Consider the following 22,539-nt stretch of genomic DNA (forward strand, 5'->3'; position numbering starts at 1 on the left):
TTCATGCAGAACTTTGTTAAATGCTTTTTGGAAATGTAGTACATCATATGACAGAGAATTCCAAAGTACATCTCTGATACTAATTCTGGAATACCACTTCCACAAAAAGTTGAGGAGTTTGATCAGGTAAGATCTTCCCTTTGAGTCTACTTTGGCTGCTGTTTACTAGGTAATTGCATGAGTCATCCTTAAATTTATCCTGAATAATTAATTCCATTATTTTCATATTTTTCCATTATATTTTAACCGGTACTGAAGAAAGACTAACTGGTCTGTAATTGCCTCCATTTGCTATCCTTTGTAAAACTGAGAATTATATTGGCCTGTTTCTAACCACTAGATGTCTCCACTGTTCTATTCCCTCATAATGGCAGTCGATGCCTCAATTGTCCTAACCACATGCAATTTTACAATCTGGAAGCAAGGCCATTATTTTTACAACTGTACTAGATTACTCAATAATGTGCTGCTTGTTAGCTTTTGTTTAAAAGGCAAAGTACTAGCTACGTCCAAAATGATCAAACATCCAACTTCTTAAAATAAATAAAATGCCCATAAAGTTGAGAATGGATGTTGCTAATTGAAAAGAATGTGAAGTTTGATTTTAATTGTTATTCATCAATTGATTTACTTATTTTACACAAGGTACAGTATACAGAATCCTAGAATACAATCTTAATCCGATGAAATCTTTAACAGTGTGGAATAATGATCTGCAAAACCTGCTTTTTTCTTCCAGATGGCGAATCCAGTAGCTTATTGTCCCAATTTCAATTAAAAATATAACATTGAATATGCAATTCAGCAAAAGTAGCAATGCAAGATACTGCCAGCTCTTTATTTGCAAGGAATGACTGTGACTATAATTAGAATAGAACACTGATTTAGCTCTAGCCTTCTATTATTCATAAGTACAACGTTGGCACTGCCAAAAAATATTTACTGACCCAGAGCATTGATAAAATCTCAAAATCTCTACATCCAACTCTGTTAACATAAATGTTTCACTATAGCACTTTATAAGATTAATACATGTGCGCTTAGTCATTGCAAGCTAGAAAGGAGGAAATCTATTTGGCTTTCATGAACCATGTTGTAGGTATCTTTCCTCTTTTTTAATAACCTTGCTGCTTTTCTTTCTTCTCACAACAATTTTCTCCCCTTTTCATGCAAAGGCATTGGGCCCCAAGTAAGATTCCACAGGCATTATGGCCATGTGACATTCTTCCTGTGGCAGCCTCGAGACACTAGCTGAGCCCAGAGGCATCACGGCAGAGCCTGGTGTTTTCTCACTCAAATTTCTCTAACAATTGCATTGCTGATAAATGTTCCTCTTTCCACTCTGAGGGAGGAAAATGAATCATAGCAAATCATGGCAGATATCATTGAACTCAGTAGCAATGAACCTGGATCCAATGTGGCCCAGTGAACTACACTAGATGTATAAATAGTCCTTTTGTAGCACAGGAATGGAGTACTGCTGAATAAAAAGATTCATGCTGTTGAAACTTTTCACTTCACGCTCATTGGGACAGATCTGCAAGAATACCAATTCTAAAGAGTTTAAACTGCATGAGAAGAGAGTGCTGATTGGTTGGCAAGAGGTGTTGCTGTGGAGAATGCACCAAGGAACAATTAACTGCCAAGGTTTTGTTTAAATTCAAACCAGGCAGGTCGACTCTGATTGGACAGTCATTGCCATGGGGAATGAACCAGGGAATGGTTGTCCTCAAGCTTTTGATTAGTTGAAAAAGGCACAATGCGTGGACATATTCTTTTTGTTTGCAAAGGACAGGGCCCTGTGTGTGAATATAAGTAGCTTCTAGCATGTAGCCACACCACAAGCTCGAATGATAATCTTAAATTAATTGTCAGTGCAATTCTTAGCACAATCAGGATTGTTTAGCAAGTACTGTCGAATTGCAGTGCCAAACATTAGATGTGATTCTATGTTCTGAGTTTTGCAAGCAAGGCTGGTTGGGTATGGTCAGTGCTTTGCTTGTTGCAAACAGCCTAAGGGATGTGCTGTTTGCTACAATTCACCAGTCTTTGGGACGTACAGCCTACAAACCTGGCATCACACCAGTACTGAAATTCATATACCACATTACGCATTAGTGATAGGCAGAATGTCTTTTTGGCTTGGCGGCAGCATCCTGGTAGTGATGACTGCCACTCATGTTGCTATGGCATAGTGACAGTGTGAAACATAGAAATTGGGAGGAGTAGGCTATTCAGCCCCTCGAGCCTACTCCACCATTCAATATGATCATGGCTGATCCTCTATCACAACACCATACTCCTGCTCTGTCCCCATAACCCTTGATGCCTTTTGTCTAGAAATCTATTTCCTTCTTAAATATTTTCAGTGACCACAGCCTTCTGTGGTAGAGAATTCCACAGGTTCACCGCCATTTCAGTGAAGAAATTTCTCCACATCTCAGTCCTAAATGGCCTACCCTGTATTCTGAGACTGTGACCCTTTGTTCTAGACCACCTCCCAGCCAGAGGAAACATCATCCCTGCAATCCAGTCTGTCCAGCTCTGTCAGAATTTTATACATTTCAATGAGATCCCCTCTCATTCTTCTGGACTCCAGTGAATACAGCTTAGTCGACCCAATCTTCCTCATACAACAGTCCTGCCATCCCAGGAATTAGTCTGGTGAGCCTTCACTGCACTTTCTCTATGGCAAGTATATCATTTCTTAGATAAAGAGACCAAAACTGCACACAATACTCCAGATGTGGTCTTACCAAGGGCCTATACAGCTGCAATAGGAGATCCCTGCTGCTGTACTCAAATCCTCTTGCAATGAAAGTCAACATACCATTTGCTTTCCTAACTGCTTGCTGCATCTGCAATGCTTGCTTTCAGTGAGGGCTAGCTTCACCTGCTGCTCAAATTTTTGAGACACCTTACCCTTCCAATGTAATCTGAGGTAGACTGGCCACTTTTCAGGACTGAAAATGGTGACCTTAGTCGCATTCATGAGTTTGCATTATATAAAGCGAGCAATAATCTGATTAGGGTAGCCATTATCTTGCAGGATCGCTTTGATGTGTCCTATTTCAGCATCAAACTTGCAAAGTTAGCAAATGGCTAAGGCTCTATTTATAAGGTTGCCAGCAAAACCAATCTTATAGCGTGTGGAACCCCAACGTGTATATTGACCAGTGAAGGTAGGCCTGTGATAGGCAGAATAAAGAACCCACTGGCAGATTTCTCAACTAGCACATTGAGGAGAGGGACCTGATTTCAAAGGCTAATTTGAGTGTAGGATGGAACCTGTTAAGGTGCAATAAGGAAATTCTTACATGCAACCGTGGATTCAAATGGAGCAAACATATCATCTTCATATCAGAAATACGCAGAGGGTAGGAGGTTAGGTGTCATTCCATCAAAGACACATTTCTTATGGGAGCCAACGAAGATGTTTGCGAGAGCTGGGCCTAGAGGGAATCCCATGGCAACACCAATTATTTGGGCACACACGGTGTTGTTAAAACCGAACTCAACTGCACGAGTTGCCGAATTCATAAGTTCAGTGAATATAGATTCAGACAATGGTGGCACATCTAGATCGCCATGATATACTGACGCGGTGCAAATATCTATGACTTCCTTGAGCAGTACACTGGTGAACAGGCTAGCAATGTCAAACCAGCACATGGACACAGCATTACCGTCGATAGGCAAGTCCTGTATGGTCTTTGCAAAGGTGAAGGAATCCTCCACCGCGTATGTTGAAAACTTGGTCAAAACTGGTTGAAGCAACTTGCTCAACCGTTTGGCCAATTCATGTTGTGCAGAATCAGTCATAGATAAGGTAGGGTATAAAGGGACATCACTTGTGTGTGTCTCGGGGAGTCCATACATACATAGACAAAGTGAATCATGAGGATGAATCCAATCATACATACCACCAGACAGCTCATTATTCTTACACAAGTGCAAAAAGCAATTTTTTGTAACTTTTGTTAAAAACTTTTTTGTAACAACAGGACTTGCAAACCCATAGCAATGCAATGTTCATGTGCTCATCCAACACTGCTAGCCTATTCACTAAGGGAAAAAAACTTGGGTATGCTCATGATGCCAGAATTAGAGGAGTGCAGATATCGTGGAGCATTATAGGGCTGCTGGAGATTACAGAGATAGGGAGGTGGCAGGCCATGGAGGGATTTGAAAACAAGGGCAAGAATTTTAAAGTCAAAGTATTTCTTAACTGGGACCTAGTGTAGGTCAGTAAGCAGAAGGGTGATGGGTGAACAGGATTTGGTGCAAGTTGGGGCATAGGGAGCAGAGTTTTGGATGACCACAAGTTTACAAAGGGTGGAATGTGGGAGGTTATCCATGGGTGTGTTAAAATAGTCAAATCTGGAGGTAACAAAGGCATGAATGAGAGCATCAGCAGCTCAAGAGCCAAAATGGGGCACAGTTGCAGAGGTAGAAATATGTGGCCTTACAGCCAGCACAGGTATGTGGTTAAAAGTTCATCTGAGGATCAAATATGACACACCAAAGTTGAGAAAAATCTGGTTGGGCCTCAGACAGTTACCAGGGAGAGGGACATAGTTGATGGGGAGGGAGTGGAGTTTGTCCCAGAGACCAAAGACAATGGCTTCAGTCCTCCTAATATTTAATTGGAGGAATTTCTGTCCATCCAGTGCTGGAGAGATAGTGAAGAAGTCGAGTTGGGTGGTGGAGAGGTAGAGCTGGGTAATGCCAGCATTCACATGGAGACTGACACTATGTTTTCGGATGATGTCACTGAAGGACATCATATGGATGAGAAATTGTAGGAGTCAAGGATAAATCATTGGAAGGCACCAGAGTACCAGTGTGGGAGTTGGAAGAAATGCCATTGATTGTGATTCTCTGGTTATGATTAGATGGATAAGAATGGAACAAGGCGAGTGCGGTCCCACCCAGCTGGACGACATTATGGAATTATGGGAAAAATTTTCCCTGTTGGGGATGGAGGGGAAGAGCAGGAGCAGGCATGAGCGGACTCCCGGTTGGGGGCCCCAGTTGAGGGCGTGCCACCATTTTACATGGGCAAGCCAATTAAGACCTGCCCAGCGTGACGTCTGCCAGGAAGTGCTATGCGCTCCCTGTGTGGGTTGGGGGGGGGTGGTGGTGGATCCCCTCAGCAGGGACTGTGCTGTTATGCGCATGCACGTGGAAGAGCACACAGATCTCTGAGGCTAACTGCTGCCTCAGGGAGTTCAGCTCTGTTTTGAAACTTTTAATAAAGGAGTTGCTGAATTGGTTTCTTAATGGCCTTAATAGGCCATTGACAGCCAACTCGGCTGTGCCCCTGTCAACCTGAAAATGTAAATGACACGGGGTGATGTCAGGAGTTCCACGTCATTTTAGGCGTCGGCGTGCGGGTCCTGCCCCCTGCTGACGGAAAATTCTGCCCTATGGATTAGTCAGTTAGCAGTCCATGGATTTTTACTTTTCCATATTTGTAAGTTCATGACCTATACAGATAATTATTTTAAAGTTTATGTACATTTAAACTTTTCAACTCACATGGGTTCAAGAGAAATTGGTGATGGGTAATAAATGCTGGCCTTGCCAGTGACACCCACATCCCATGAAAGAATAAAAAAAAACTGACGGCCCTGTAAGTTGAAAGAAATCTGTGTGAGAAGTGTAATAACATTGCCTTCATTGCTATACTTTCCATCACCTGTCCTATCTAAACCAGCATGGCTTTTATCAGCAAATCTCACATTACCATCATTATCAGCCTCTGCCACCAACTCTGTTTCTTGGACATAAATTCCATCCGTGATGCTGAACTAGACTGTTTGCAACTTAACAACCTATTTGACCCTGAACCGAGTTTCTGATCCCATATCCTCTCCAACAGAAAGACCACCCACTTGCGCTTCCATAAGATAACCTGTGTCCGCCCCTGCCTCAACCCCACCAGTTTGGCCCCAGTTGTGGGCACCACATTTTGGAAAGGGCATGAAGGCTTTGTAAAGTGCATAGAAGAGATTTACTAGAATGGTTCCAGTGATGAAGGACTAATTATGTAGATAGATGGCAGAAGCTGCGGTTGTTCATCTAAAACAAAGGTTAAGGGGAAATTTGATAGAGATGTTTAAAATCATGAAGGTTTCTAAAAATGTTTCCAATGGCAGAAGGGTCAATAGCCAGAGGGCAGAGATTTTATGTGATTGTCAAAAGAACTAGAGGAGACATGAGGAAAATTTTTTTTTACGGAATATCTAGTTAGGATTTGGAATGCACTACCTGAATAGGGTGTTGGATACAGATTCAATTATAGCTTTCAAAAGAGAATTGGAGAGATATATGAAAGAAAAATACTTGCAGGGAAGAATGGGGTACCAACTAATCTCTTCAAAGGAGCCTGTGCAAACTTAGTGGGTAAGTGACCTCTTTCTGTGTTGTATATTCTATGATTTGATGATCTGCTGAAATCCACATCAGTGCTTTTGGAACCTTCAGACTTGACTATTCCAGTGCTCTGCTGGCCAATTTCCCACCTTTCATCTTCCGTAAACCTGAGGATACTGCCTGTATCCTAACTCTCATCATCTCCATCCCCTATCAGCCCGCTGCTTGCCGACCTACATTGGCTTCCAGTTCACCACCACCTCAAGTTTAAAGTTTTCATCCTTGTTTTCAAGTTCCTCCATGGTCTGACCCCTCCCTATATCAGTTACCTTCTCAGAGATCTCTACATTTCTCCAGTGCTGGCCACTTGTGCATACCCAATTTCCCAACCATTGATAACCATGCCTTTAGCTATCTCAATGCCCAAGCTCTGATATTCACTCCCGAACTAAACCTTTCCACTGCTCTACCTCCTTTAAGACTACCTTGAAAAGTGGCCGGCTGGATTAAACATTTAGTCATCTGTCCTAATATTCCTTCTTTGGTTCATCGTCAATTTTTAATATCAAGCTGCTGTGAAGCACTTTGGGAGTTTTTTCCTACATTAAAAGGTTTTTTTTAAATGCAGTCATTGCTGACTCTGCACAACATTAGGGTGCATTTAATTGCCACTTTTGCATCATGCACAGTGCTTCTGGATGTGCATCAACACAAAATATGCAGGTTAACCCTTCAAACAGGTGCAAGTTGAATACATTAAAGTAAAGCGGTCTGACATCCCTTGGGGAGGCCAGCTCCACCCTGCTAGATTTTGAGATCATGAATAGAGAAGCTAGGTTTAAAAAGGAGGTTGGGGAGAAAAAAAATTGCCTGGCTATGTGCTCAAAATGTTAGAAATTGTGTATCAGGAAAGCAGATTTGCATTTACACGGAACTCTCTTCTGACAGAAACCAGGCAGCCTGCATCCAGGCCATGTAAAAATGCTGCTGGTTATCCTTCACATTCCCTGCTCATTCTGAGATCAGCAGTGTAATATAGTCACAGCTGTAATCGTGTGCGCACTGCTGGTTTCTGTTGGCATTAAATATTTTTGCTTCAGCTTCACCCTTTCAAATTTTATTGTAACTTGTTACTTTTTGCATCAATTTAGATTAAACATAATTTTCAGATTTTACCACTGCAATATCTGAATGCTGGTTAAGAAAATTGACTTGTTTGTCAGAAATTCTACTTTGATTGTGCCCTTGAAAACGGATTTGCAGCATTGATAACCTTTAAATAGGAACACCACTTAAAAATATCAATCTTACTTCAAGACAACATCATAAGTGCATATGATATTTCAGTGGAGAAATACTGCTTCCATTATGGTGACATATTTCAGTTCCAAATGAGATTACCTCATTTTGACATTAGAGCACCAAGAGATTGCTCGAAGTTACAAAGCATGTTGTTTCATTCGAAAATGTCTAAAACTTTTAGAACTTTAGAACCTGTAACATCTAGATGTTCATAAAATCAAAATTAAGCCTGTAAGCTAGCAAATGAGATTGAACACAGAAAAAAACACTCTGGAGTATTCTCCTTGCTTCAATAAACTGTTATTGAATAAGAAAGTTGCTCATACATGCCCTTTCCTCTTGTACACTGCTAGGGAATTCATGGGGAACATGGACACATCTTCCTCTCCTCAATGCACCATTAGTTAAAAAAAATGAAGTAGAGCAGAAATGCGGACAAGTAACAGTCAAATGAACACCACCAGCACTGAAGCACCAGACAAAGGAACAGATAATAACCATGTATTTGCCATCTATCATAACAGGAAACTATGACAACACAGAATTGTACAGGGACATTTATTTATAGTTTATATGGTAGCTAAGTTTTAAACATTTTGAAAAGGACTGGAGCTCTCAGATTTAAAATTTTTAAAATTGCTCACATTAAACACAAACACTCCATTCCATACAAAAATGGGCACTTATTGATATGTCTATCTTGATCCTGATAGAAATTAAAGATTTTTATACAGTTTAAACTTTCAAAAAAGTTGTGAACACTTTTCCCAAGTGAGATACAGAACATGATGGTTTACTATGCAACGCTCCACAACATACCATATTAAAATTCTTTAAGATTTCAACTTTGCATTGCAGAGGCAGTGGTGTAGCGGTGTTGTCGCAGGGCTAGTAATCCAGAGACCCAGGTTAATGCTCTGGGGTCCCGGGTTTGAATCCCACCATGGCAGATGGTGGAATTTGAATTCAACAAATATCTGGAATTAAATGTCTGATAATGACCATGAAACCATTGTCGATTGTCATAAAAACCCATCTGGTTCACTACTGTCCTTTAGGGAAGGAAATCTGCCAACCTCACCTGATGTGGCCTACATGTGACTCCAGCAATGTGGCTGACTCTTAATGCTCTGAACAACGGCAATAATGCTAGCCAACCATAGAACACTGCAGCACAGAAAACAGGCCATTTGGCCCTTCTAGTCTGTGCTGAAATATTATTCCGCTAGTCCCATTGACCTGCACCTAGTCCATAACCCTCCAGACCTCTCCCATCCATGTATCTAATTTATTCTTAAAACTTAAGAGTGAGCCCGCATTTACTACGTCAGATGGTAGCTTGTTCTACACTCTCACCACTCTCTGAGTGAAGAAGTTCCCCCTAAACCTTTCCCCTTTCACCCTAAAGCCATGTCCTCTCATGTTTATTTCTCCTAATCTAAGTGGAAAGAGCCTACTCGCATTTACTCTGTCTATACCCCTCATAATTTTGTAAACTTCTATCATAGCTCCCCTCATTCTTCTATGCTCCAAGGTATAAAGTCCTAACCTGTTTAATCTTTCCCTGTAACTCAACTCCTGAAGACCCGGCAACATCCTAGTAAATCTTCTCTGCACTCTCAATCTTACTGATATCCTTCCTGTAGTTAGGCGACCAGAACTGCACACAATACTCCAAAGTTGGCCTCACCAATGTCTTATACAACCTCACCATAACATCCCAACTCTTATACTCAATACTTTGATTTATGAAGGCCAGTATGCCAAAAGCTTTCTTTACAACCTTGTCTACCTGTGACGCCACTTTCAGGGAACTATGTCTCTGAACTCCCAGATCCCTTTGTTCCTCCGCACTCCTCAGTGCCCTACCATTTACTGTGTATGTCCTACCTTGGTTTGACCTTCCAAAATGTAACACCTCACACTTTTCCGCATTAAATTACATCTGCCATTTTCTGGTCCATTTTTCCAGTTGGTCCAGATCTCTCTGCAAGCTTTGAAAGCCTTCCTCGCTGTCCACAACGCCTCCAATCTTAGTGTCATCAGCAAACTTGCTGATCCAATTCACCACATTATCATCCATATCATTGATATAGACAACAAACAACAATGATCCCAGCACAGATCCCTGAGGCACACCACTAGTCACAGACCTCCAGTCTGAGAAGTAATCATCCACTACCACTCTCTGTCTTCTCCCACACAGCCAATTTCGAATCCAGTTTACAACCCATGAGTGAATAAAAAAATAAGCTTCATTTGACAGGTTTCTGTTTTAAAAATGGAGCAGAGAAATAAAATGACAGGCCACACTTCTACTCTGACCTCGGCCTTCTACACCGTTCTAATGAAACTCAAAGCAAGCTCAAGGAACAGAACCTTAACTTTCCATTAGGCACTGAAACTTCGGACTCAACACAGAGTTCAACAATTTGAGATGACAGTAGTTGGTGATGATGCTATTATTTCCATTTATGCCTCCTCTTTTGTTTCTTGACACACTACCATATTCTTTTGCTGTGTACCACCATTCCTTGTCATTTAATCTCCTGTCTTCCATCCTACCACAAAACTTTCCTTTCCTCTCTTCCCGCCACCCCTTTCTATCCCTCTGTACTTGTTTAAACCTCTTCCATCGCTAACCTTTTTCAGTTCTGAAATATTAACTGTTTGTCTCTGCACAGATGCTGCCTGGCCTGACAAACATTTCCTTTTGCAGTTTTTCACTAGTTTTTAGTTTGACCCAGTGGGCAACTAGCCTAAGTTCACACCATAATGGTGATTTCTGTTGCAGATTCAATTGGTGAAGAGTGCAACAGCATAGTCTGTGGAGGAGTAGTGACAGTAATGTCCTATTTTCTATGTTTAACTGCTCTTGTGTGGGCACCAGAAGTTGCCATCAATTTCATCCCATAATAATGGTGTGTGCTGACAACCGCGAAAATAGTAATACAGTAAAATCTGGGCCCATACAAATGTGCTGATTTACTGGTTAATGGATGAGAAAAAGAGAAAGATAAGAATCGAGAGAGAAGAGAGATCACAAGATTTGAAAAAGAAGCAATTTGTGGAGAAAGCACTACTTAGATTTCCCTTCCCATCTAAGTAGCTGCAGTTTGTTGAAGGTCCAGAACTGTTATAGATCGAATCACCCTTAAACAGAAATGATATACACTACAAATGAATAACTCTAACCATTCGAAATTTAGAGATATATGCATCCTATGATTTGCATCCTATGATCAGTTACCTCATCAAATTAGAACAAGAAAGCTACATTCCAATTAAAATTGCTCATCTGTATGGCATGAAGCGCCAGGATGTTAACTGTAAATTTATAGAAAGAATAAGCATTTAGATTTAATGTACTACAAATACATAAAATTGGTAACTTCAAATATTGCCACACAATGTACAAATCTCCTCTCAAGAGCTTTCATCCAGCTTCCCTCAGTCAGGAATGTTGGTAAGAGAACAAACTCCAACACTGATTTTAATCATTTCCATTCAGAGCCTACAAGGCAGGTTTACTGTGGGATGAAATGAATTGGATCAGATCTTCCTCCCCAGTTCTTCCCACCTAGTGGCCTAACTGAAATCATGAATCACAGTAGTACTTAACAGATGAAAATGTCAGCTGTCCTGCGATTTGAACCAGTGACCACAGGATTGTCACATCATCATTTAAATGATGCATCACAAAGTACTTGGTGTTGACAGTAGAATGGCTGTTGTTACTTTGAACCATTGTGGGTGTTCATCAGAAGGACAGGAACCTTTGCGATTGAATTAGAAAAACTTATACTGACCCCCAGAGGAAGAGGATCAAAAAACTGCTGTGCTTTCCTGTCAAAACAAGTCCTGGCTTAGTTTCTTCCTCTCAGAGGAACTTACACGTGTAGCACAGTTTTAAAAGCAGTTATAAGTAATCGTGATTATCATCCTTTTGTTGGTTGCTGTCCATTTATTTTGGGTTTTTTTAAAAAAAAAACACTTTCCACATGCTGGTGGATACGAAGTCTGCCCTTGTCAGGAAGCTGAAAGAACAGCACTGGTGCTAGTTTTGTGAATTCTCTTATTCCCACTTGGCCTCCCATAATGTGTTGTGTACTCCACAGCTCGGCTTACAGCCACATATAAATCAGCTCAACCCCCTCCCCGAGAAGCACTTTCATTGTTTTTGAATTGTCATCCAGAAGTATATATGTATTGCCTACCTGGTAGGAGATCATCTGAAACCAGTCACTGCTTAACCAATCATGGATTACTTTTCCAACAGTTCATTGCGCATGAATCTAATTACTTGCTCATTAAACAATTAATAATGGATTGAAATGTCTGCCACCAGAGGAATACAGTTTCTTCATTCACTATTACAGCTAACCAGAATTTCTTAGCTTTTGGAAGAAAGTTCAAAAGCACATTTTAATTGTAAATATTTTAATTGAGCAATATTTCTAGTAGGAATTGTTATAAGGAATCAACAGATAATCTATTTTGAGCAACAGTCTGATAAAAGATATGGAAGCCATTTCATAGGTCAGGTTAAATGCTAAGCTGCTCACCTCAGCAACTGTATCAATTCATTCATTGTTAATGAATTCAATAATTCTATATATAAAAATCTTGTGTGGATCAGTCACTTTCTGCTCATAAATCTACTTCCTTGTAACTTTTTTGTTAATGCTCCATGTCAACCTTTACAATTTTATTTTATAACTGAAAAGTACATTGTTCATATTTGTCACAGTACAGTTAAAGACTGGCTACCAAATAACACAGTGATCAGTTTATGAATTGTGTTTGCTTGGCACCACCTTGCCCTTTCACTCCTGCAGTTCCTATCCAGAGAACTCATTCATTCCCACCTTTTTCCTTCTTTCTCTCCCTTCTACTCCAAGCATACTTTCCTTCCCATCCATCAGTCTTTCCTTCTTCTTCCCGCATGCTCTAAGGAGACATACCCTACTGTCACCACTCTTCCTCAGGCCTTCCCAATCAGATTTCTCTACAACTGGTGTTTTGCATTCACCATTGGAAAATTTACCCTGTGGCCTAGAATCCCTATCCCTACCCATGACAGCTCTTGTTTGGAGCCTTTTGGTCACCAGCACAAAACTCCGCCATGCTGCCCACCAGTTCAAACCCAAGACTCTGAGCATGAGAGAGAAGGGAACAAGAGAAAATTACATATAGATTGGACAGTAACTGCCAACTAGTAGTCAGCAATGCTACAGTTGATCTAGTAGCATAATTAAATCCATAAGTATTCAATGCAATTTTCAACAGTTTCTGTTAAACCTTATAAAATCATTTAGATGTAATAACAGATTCAAAACGACTGTTTAGTTCTCATTTTCTGGAATAAAGTATTCATAGGCTCTTGCACATGTCCCAGAAGTACACTTTAAACAGCAATCTGAATAACTAATGATCACATACAAAAGCAGATGGACTGGAGAAGTCTCCTCCTGTATTGGATTCAGCACAAGTTGCACCTGGCACCTATGAAAGAGAACAGTCATTTTAACAAATATACCAGTGAAAGGCCAATCCTTTGAGAATTGTACAATAGCTTGCACTTAGAAAGCATTTTAAACATGGAAAAATATCCCAATTTGCTTCACATAAGTTCCATCAAAAAACTGTACACTGAGCCACAAATGGAATGGGTGGGAAGGAGCAGGAAAACTAAAAGCTGGTGATCATTAACTTGCTTTGCAGTACTTTTTAAAAATGCAAACCATGTAGTTTATGCAATATGCTGAAGGTCAGGCATAAATGCAAGGTGTTGTTATAATTGATCATTGTTAACTTCATGATGAAGAGTATAGGTATGGCAGCTTACATCTTTGATGAATAGTCACTGTAACAAGCAAATGGTTGTATGTTGCAGCAGCTAGAAATGGAGACAGGTTTTTTTTAAAAGAAGCTTTAGTTTAATGAATGGCAAGTCGAAATCTGAAAGAAATTTTGATATGTTTTGACGTTCATTAATTAGAGTGTAGGGCACATTTGTTGCTAACAATTCCACCAACTCTCTCATTTCATTTAGGTAGATTGCCACACTCACCTAGAATTTCAATGTCTACTGTTGTTTTATTCCCACCTGATTTGTCACTTTTGACAAGACATAAAAGGAGATTATTGGAGAATATGAAGGTATATGGAATAGGAAAAAGAAAGGCTTGCATTAGCATGTATAGCATCTATCACAACCACCAGTGAATCAGTGCTTTACAGTCAATTAAGTATTTTTTGAATTGTAGCCAGTGTAATGCAAGAAATGTGGCAGCCAAACTGCACACAGAAAGCTTTTACAAACAGCAGTGTGATAATGACCAGGTAATTTGTTTTTGTGATGTTGATTGAGGGATAAATACTGGGGATAACTCTTCTGTTCTTTTTCAAAACAGTGCCATGGGATGTTTTACATCCACCTGAGAGGGCAGATGGGGCCCCGGATTAATGTCTTATCCGAAAGATGGTACCTCTTGCAGTGCAGCACTCCCTCAGTACTGCACAGAAGTGTCAACCTAGGCTTTTGTGCTCAGGTCTTGGAGTGGGACATAAACCCACAACCTTCTGACTCAGGTGAGAGTGCTACCAACTGAGCCATGGTTGGCATCAAAGGATAGCAAATTGGATTAAAACTGGTTAAGAAAAGAGGGAGCATAGTAGTCGTTAAGGGCAGTTTTTCAGAGTGAGTACCAGCATTCCACAGGGCTCTGCTCTGGGGCCATTTCAGTTCACTATGTACATCAAATGAGTTGTTTATAAGGATATGGCATTGGACAAGTTACCAGATGCAGACAGTACTTAAATAGGGGGCATAGCAAACAATTCTGACTCCAGGAATTGACAAGAGTATGTAGATAAGGCTGTGGAGAAAAATGGGTGATGGAATTCAATGTCACTGTGAGGTGATACGTTTTGGTTAAAAAAAAACTGCACCTTAAATGGAGCAAAAGCAGAGGGATTTCAGCTTGTTCAGGTTCACAAGGTATTAGAAGTAGCACCTCAAAAGGATACAGCCACCAGAGCAAAAAAGTAAAATAATATTGTGTTTTGTGGGGTTTATAGAACATGGAAGTTGGGATTTACAGTAAAGTCCCACCATTGGCAGCAGGTTTGTTCCTGCGAAACTTTACAAACAGTGAAATCGCGAACAACGAACGTGCTTTCCAACGGGAGTCAGTTAGATAGGTTCCAGCAAAGTGAGGGCAGGATTGGTTTCTGCAGTTACTGTACAGCAAATTGTGATATGCGACAAACTGGAGGAGCCTCTGAGCTCAACGTTGTAACAAAAGAATCCAACTACAGACTCATCTGCTCTCTTAACATCCAAGACACGTGTTGAAAATTTTAAAAAGAGACAATCCTCATTTAAGAAAAACATGAATCACCTCAAAACCGGCAGGCAAGCTTTTTGCATAAAGAGACAAATTAAATCGGTGAACATTTCAAAATTGAACAGAGCTGTTTTTGCAGCTCTGGACTGAGAGCTTCAGATATTTCCAGGTTAATCTCTCCTTTCGGGATGCACTTCAGCTGCAACCAGTTCAGGCACTGCTTCTCACCTGTCAGAAAGGTGCTTAAAAACAGAGAATTAAAGGTCCACAATCAGGGCTAATGCAAAGAATCTGCTTCCAGAGACTTTAACATTATCTCTCCGTTAAATCATGCCAAACTCTGTGCTCCGTCATGGCAAATGGAATAAATTTCAGTTAGAATAAAGTGTCTTTAATGAGCGAGGGGAAATAAAACACAGATAAGTGAATAATTGATCAGGCAATGGGTGATCTGGTGTACAAAGGCTTTAACGTGGGAAGTCATGAAAGGACTTTACTGTAAATGCAACTTGATTTAAGCCCTTAGTTTGACTTTTGTGTGCAGTTTTGGACTCTCACTATAGGAATGATGTTGAGGCAATGAGATTAAGGACCACATCAGCCAGTGAGGTGCTTGTAATAGACATCAAGCTAAGCAAGCTAAAGAGCTTCTCATGGCTCATCACATCCCAGAAGCTTGGAGTTGACCTCTTCATTCTCTTTGGAATTAGCTTTCTCGTCACTGTCAACAAGTATTTAGACTACTGGGAGTCAGACAAGCTGACATCAACGACTGCCAGTGGGAATATAGAATGGCTGAAAGCACACTTCAGTCGTCATGGTATTCCTGACATGGTGATGAGCGACAATGGCCCTTGGTTCACGAGTGAAGAATTCAGACACTTCCTGAATGATTGGGGAATTCAGCACAACACGTCATCTCCACAGTACCTCTGATCAAATGGAAAGGCTGAGGCAGTGGAGAAAATTGCCAACTGGATCATCAAAAAATCAAGTAGATCCAGCATGGATGTATACAAGGCAACCTCAGAATGGAGAAACACACCTGCTGAAGGCATGGAAATAGTCCAGTCCAAAGACTAATGTTACACTGCACCCAAATTACTCCTCCAATAGCTGAAAAACTGCTGAAGCCAGAGGTAGTAACAGGAATGAGTGACAAAATTAAAGTGAAATGACAGAAAGCCAAATTTCACATTGATAAAGCAGCCAAATCATTGCTAGAGATGAGAGTTGGAGAGCTGGTCAGAGTGTAACCATGCAAAGCACTCAAGTTAGTCTACTTGGCAACTTGGAACCTGTGTAAAGCATTCATCACCTCAATCATCATGGTGAAAGTGAACGACCAAATATGCATTGCAACCACAGGCACACATGTGCAACTGAACAAGCTACTTCTTCACAGTAGATAGCTAAATTGATTTCACCAACTGAACAAGGAAAGGAATGACCATCAGTCTCAGCAGTCAACTGCCTCTTAACAAATGCAACAGGTCAGCAGCAACACTCACCATAGCAACAACATTTCCTGGAGGGCCAAAGTCATCCCAGGAACTGGCAATCACCAGACAAGCAGCCAGTAACAACCCGCATGTGTACCATTAGAAGACATGAACGCTTTAAAGATTATGTGCGCAAAGCATGCGCAGAGTCAGATGAAAGTAAGACAGACTAGAAGTAACAGTTCTCTGATCGCACATGACGGCTTTCTTTATAGAACATGGGGAGAATTTTCTCCCCGTCGGGGGAGTTGGGCGGGAGTGGGTGCGGGCGAGCATGCCCATGATCGTCTGGGCGCCACCATTTTACGTGGGTGGGCCAATTAAGTCCCGCCTAGCATGATGTGCCTCTGGAAGCGTTCAGTGCTACCTGTGCGGGCGGGTGGTGGTTGCCTGAGTCGGGGAGTGCACTCTTTCGCGGATGCGAGCGAAGGAGTGCAGAAATCTCCGAGGCATGGAGCTGCCTCAACGCGATTGGTTTAAGTTCTGAAAATTTTAATAAAGAAGAAAAAAAATTTAAGACATGTCCCCTCATGTGAAAGTGTCACATGAGCTGGGACATATCTATGAATGTTACTAAAAATTTTTATAAAACTTTAAATACCTTCATGAAATCTCATCCCGCCTGTGGATGAGGTTCCGTGATAAATGCAAAGGCTACCTGACCGCCAACCTTAAGGTTGGACAGGCAGCTCAGTTTATTGTTTTAACTGATATTTAAATGGTCTTAATAGGCCTTTGACAGTTTGGTGGGCGCGCAGCCGACTCAGGTGTGTGCCCGCTGAACTGGAAATCTGAATGACGCGCGGTGACTTTGGGACACATGCCCAATGTCACCGTGCGTTATTTTATACATCGGCGAGGGGGCCCTGCCCCCACTCAGCGACCCGAAAATTCTAGTCCATGTATATGGGTAACTTGCAAAGGCAAATGATGGTGCAGGAGAAAATGAAAAGTGGGATGCTTGGAGAAATGCCTTTGTGCATGGTTGTGCTTGTTGTACACTGCAGATTGCCATTGTCATGTGACCTCTGATGTCATTCCTTTGAGAGTACAAAGATTGAGACAGAAGCCATTTTACCCACATGTAACACAACACAATTTGCTACATCCATTGTTGTTGCTTTTAATGGCATTCATGTTTTTAAAATCAGTCAACACCTCAGGTATGCAACTCAACTGTAGGTAGGATGTGTCCAATGTTTACAGCTCTGGATGTACAGTCTGCATTGTTAGGCTGTTATTGAGGTCACATTGGTATCAAAAATAGTTCGCTGTGATCTGTAGTCTCCCAATCCTCTACATTTTTTACTGTAGGCTACTTTTCATGGATTTAGTTGCTTAAAATGTACTCATGCATTATGTACTTGAAGATCTCTTCTACTTACAGGGGAATCTGGAGGATACTCTTCATCTCTTGAAAGAGAACTATTAAAAGCCTTGTTGAACGTTTCACTGTTTTGCTTGTGCTTTTCAATTGTAGCATGGATAACCTAATAAAAATCACCACAGTTTCATAAGATAGCCAAAAATGACTGCAGAATTTTCTAAAATAGAAAGGAAGATATTTTACAGCGTGTTACATACCTGAAACCAATCTTTCCTTTCTTCCTCAGTCCTAAAAAACATGAACATTTTTGAGGTTCAATTATACTGATTAGTCATGTTGTATTTTATTCTTAATGTCAAGCATTCAACTAGCAAACATGCATCAACAAACTTTTTTTGGGAATATTTTCAGTAGATTACAATGTTGTTTAACCAAATTTCACACATTGTTTAACTAAAACAATCATAATGATGATTTAAAACTTTTCACCTACCTGGCCTGAAGTTCTAAGGACCGTTGTTTTCCTATTATTGTAAATGTATGAGTCACATTCGACTTTGTAATTTCTTGCACCTGAAGAAGAGTTATATTTTTCCAATCATAGCAAAAAATAGCAATAATTATATTTGTAAAAAAAATTATTTAACCAAAAGGTACCACGAACCTGCATGCCAGCAATGTCGATCCTTTCCCTCACGCTGAATTTTTGCCCCATCAATCGAAGCTTTGGCACACAGTAAAGAACCATATTGTTGAACTAAAAATAAAAGTATTGAATTTCAAATTGTATCCATCCACCCTGTTCTAGTTGTAACACATAGACTACCATAAATGTGGATGTCTGCAGCTGGTAGCAGACAAATTCAAATGTTTTGTGTAGCTTTAGGCAAAAAAATACCGCTAATAATGATTAATACAAAACATATTAAAATATAGTACAAGACAAAGTTTAGTGTCAATGTTAGTAATACGTACAGTTGGTGCGAGATCAATAATCAAAGTTCAACCATTGAAGCAGTCCGGATATCAAGCCTCATCTTTGCAAAGTCAGTAGCAGAACCAAGGTCAAAAGTAACTTTCCTTAATTCTAAATTACAATATTATACAATATGTGAAATTATTTTACATGTATTTGTCTGAAACGCCTTTCAGAATTTTTCAAGTGACACACATTGATTTAGCAGTGATTTAGACAATTCATCTATCAAATTGAATGAAATGCATGTTCCTGTAGTCCCTTCTAGCATTTTACTTGATTTAACTCGGTGGTAGTACTCTCAGTCCTGAGTCATGAGGCTGGGGGTTCAAGCCTTATTCCACTTCAGTATGGTACTGACTGACCACCTACAAGACAACAGTAACCACACAAAGTACTACATGTGAAAGGGGTTTATATAAACCTAGCTCTTCCTTTACTACTCCTCTCAAATGTGAACTGCAAATCAACAAAGGTTTTGAGGTGGAGGAAAATAGGAAAGCAAAGTCAGTTTCAATATTGTCAACGTTTCACAACCTACAGCCTCATCTTACTCTAAACTGTCTGTTTCAGTTAAGAAAAACTTTTATAGGCTTACAACAAGGCCACTGGACAGGGTGCTGTTGGGAAAAAAAAAACAACCAACTGTCAGAGCCCAACTATATTCCACTTCCTGTTGGTCTGCCAATGGAATGGCTATAAAGAAATTAATTAATCAATTAAATACCCTCAAATCAAGGGATGAACATTGGTTGCTGAAAAGTGAAGAATATTACCAGCTTTTTAAAAACCAAGGGTTTAGTTGGCTTACTAGAAACAGATACCGATCTTGAGCTGAACCATTCTTAGCTGACAGCTTTTGGATGTGCCCTTCTTTTATGAGTTCGTTAGCCGGATTGACAATGTCTGCTTCGCCTCCAAGTCTTTCATATACTTCCAGCAGTTTATGCATTTTTTCCTACAAATACAAAGAAGTTACACTTGATGACTTGATAATCAATGTATCAGACATTTTGGTAAAATAATTCATGTCATTGTCCTTCCTGACCAAGAAAACGACTATAATGACATGCTTGTTCTTTGATCAAGTCTATAAAGCAAAGCACTTTTCTTAATATTTAAATTGAGTTTGCAAATATTGAATATGGGATGTGTAAAGTGATACTGTTCCTATACCACAGAATCTTTTTAAAACAACTTTACATTCATTATAATTTATAACAAATGATTAAGAAATCAAAAACAAAAGGTGCCTGAAGTACATTTCTGGAGTGCCACACTCTCTCCAAATTTATATGCAAAAGATTCTTACTGAATACCACAAAAATTTCAAATACGTAAAGCCGGCAGATTTGTACCAATTGTATTTCAAATAAATGGTTTAAACATCATAGAGCTAATTTCCTGGAAAATACCTACATTTCCCATGCCACCTTTCATTATGATCTTTATTTTTTTGTTTGTTTGCCCACATTTTCCAAATTACATCAACAATTCTCACATTTAACTAAATCTTTGATATAATATTATCCAATATTCCCCCATTAGAGTCAGCACAAACAGCATGCGGTTATTTCCCAATGACCAAAAGAAGAATGATAGCTATATGCCAGTACTTGGAGCTGCCTTTCAATAATGAGTACCTATAAGACTTGGTTCTATGCAGAACAGTCATAATTATATGAAATTGTAAGACCAGAATTTGATGCACATGGACTTCCATGTTGTACAACCATTCCATACATGTGATTTGAATAGACTTGAAGCTTTGCTTCTTCTAGGGCTAAGAAATTTATAGCTCCTTTTCTTGTTGACATCTCATTCATAATAGCCTGAGTTAACTCGAGCAATTTTCAGTCTCCTTCCTGGTTTAAAAATGTTCACTTTGTACATCCACTGGTTAACAAGCAAGATAAGTAAATTCACTATGTGAACGCCAAATTAAGGATAACCTGCACCAAGTCCAGCCCACTCACAAAATGAGCCTTGGGACATTGCCATGCCATGGGTGCTAAATAAATCAAAGTTTGTACTGTTGTGTATAGCATGGGTCTTACACGTTTTTGTCATTCTTCTGTAACTGGCATCATTAACTACTGTCTGTTACCTAAGCTTTGCAGATAGAGTACAAAAATTAACAGAACTAAATTAACTCTTTTTTTCTGAAGGCATCAATCTGGCAGCAGCAGCATTTACCACAACAAATCTCATTGCTGAAATTGGAAACGGATTTCAGGTGCCATCCTGATTTCTGACTGAATCAAATATATGGGCAGATAAACAACATTTATAATGTGAAAATTGAAGTTCTGAAAAATATATACTAACCTTGCCAATAAATAAGTCATTTTACATTAGAAATACTTGTTCCTGCACAAATCCGCTGTTTGAATTCTGCCGCATTTCCCAGTTTGCCTTTTGTTAATGTGGATCATCTTCAAATGAAGAGGCTTAGCTAATCAGCACCTCCTAGAAAGCACCAGTGTCACACTGTGCACACCAAACTGGTGATCTGAAATTCTTAGATTGTTCCAATACCACCATGCTTATCAGTTGGATAGACATCTCTCTGAAGGCAGCTTATGTTTTCCATCTCACACTGAACCTAATATTGTATAGGACTGTGATGATAATATGAATAGGGATAGAAACAGAAAATGCTGGAAATACTCAGCAAGTCTGGCAGCATCTGTGGAGAGAGAAACAGAGTTAACGTTTCGAGTCCCTTCGACTCTTCTTCACAGCTGGAAATACTCAGGTCAGGCAGCATCTGTGGAGCAAAAAACAGAATTAATGGGCAGAATTTTCTGTTCCAGAGGCTAAATGTGGTGGCGGGAGGGTTTTTAGTGTGTTTCCCACTAAGCTGCAAGGTGGGAAATTGTGCCCGATTTCACACTCGGAAGCTCATTAATTATGCATTGGCGAGTAGCTCTCAGAATCACATGGCAGGGCAGGCTGTGATTTGTCTGCCTTGCCTTTACCTAACAGGGTCAAAGGTCTGGGTGCCATAATCAAACGCCACCCCAACACACACACACATTACCCTCAGCACCAGCTTTGTTCAGGGAACTTCTTGATATGGCTCCAGCAAAGAAAAATCCTGCTCCCAAGTTCAGCAATGACTCCCTTGAGGTCCTTATCCATGGGATGTCCTCTAACCGAGGAAAGGCTCCAGGTGGCCCACCAGCCTCACCTCGCCGACTTGGGAGGCAGTAGCAAGGGAGGTCAGCTCGTCTGCCATCTGCCCGCAAAACACCATCCAATGCAGGAAGAGGATGAATGATCTCATCCGCTCCGCCAGGGTAAGTCAACTTTCAGCTCACTCCAATCTCACTCTCTCATCATGCACTCAAAGGTTTACACTGCTCAGGGATCCCACATGGACACTTTAACATCACAAGGCATCTCATCTATCATGCTGCACAAACTCCATCCTCAGCCCTTACTGGGAAGGGTTCAGCACACACAGAAGGTATGCATGCTTCCCAACCTCTCCTCTGTCTCTTCTCATCATGTTTCATTCCAGTTATCTTCCTGAAGGCCAGGCTCACCCACAACTGGAGGCTGATATCCCAGACGGGAGGAGGGATGGCAGAGGTCCAGGAGCTGTCCCAGTTTGAGAAGGATGCCGCCGAGCTCACAGGAGAGGGCAAAGATCGCTCATCGTTTGAAATCTTTGTGCCCTCTTATTGCGAGGGTGAG

General features: G+C 40.5%; 1 protein-coding gene across 2 annotated transcripts in view; it reads right to left on the reverse strand.

Annotated features, from left to right (window-relative positions):
• LOC121280394 (FYVE, RhoGEF and PH domain-containing protein 3-like) overlaps positions 1-22,539 on the reverse strand; it is a 201,035-nt gene that overhangs the window by 23,761 nt on the left and 154,735 nt on the right. For both annotated transcript variants that reach the window (XM_041192347.1, XM_041192345.1), the window contains exons 10-15: positions 19,649-19,795; positions 18,526-18,618; positions 18,355-18,434; positions 18,119-18,149; positions 17,920-18,024; positions 13,123-13,185 (exon numbers count right to left, since the gene is read on the reverse strand). In XM_041192347.1, coding sequence (XP_041048281.1) covers positions 13,123-13,185; positions 17,920-18,024; positions 18,119-18,149; positions 18,355-18,434; positions 18,526-18,618; positions 19,649-19,795 — 519 coding nt within the window. The remainder of the gene's footprint in view (positions 1-13,122; positions 13,186-17,919; positions 18,025-18,118; positions 18,150-18,354; positions 18,435-18,525; positions 18,619-19,648; positions 19,796-22,539) is intronic.

The sequence above is a fragment of the Carcharodon carcharias genome, chromosome 7 (assembly GCF_017639515.1).
Source record: "Carcharodon carcharias isolate sCarCar2 chromosome 7, sCarCar2.pri, whole genome shotgun sequence".
NCBI lineage: Eukaryota > Metazoa > Chordata > Chondrichthyes > Lamniformes > Lamnidae > Carcharodon > Carcharodon carcharias.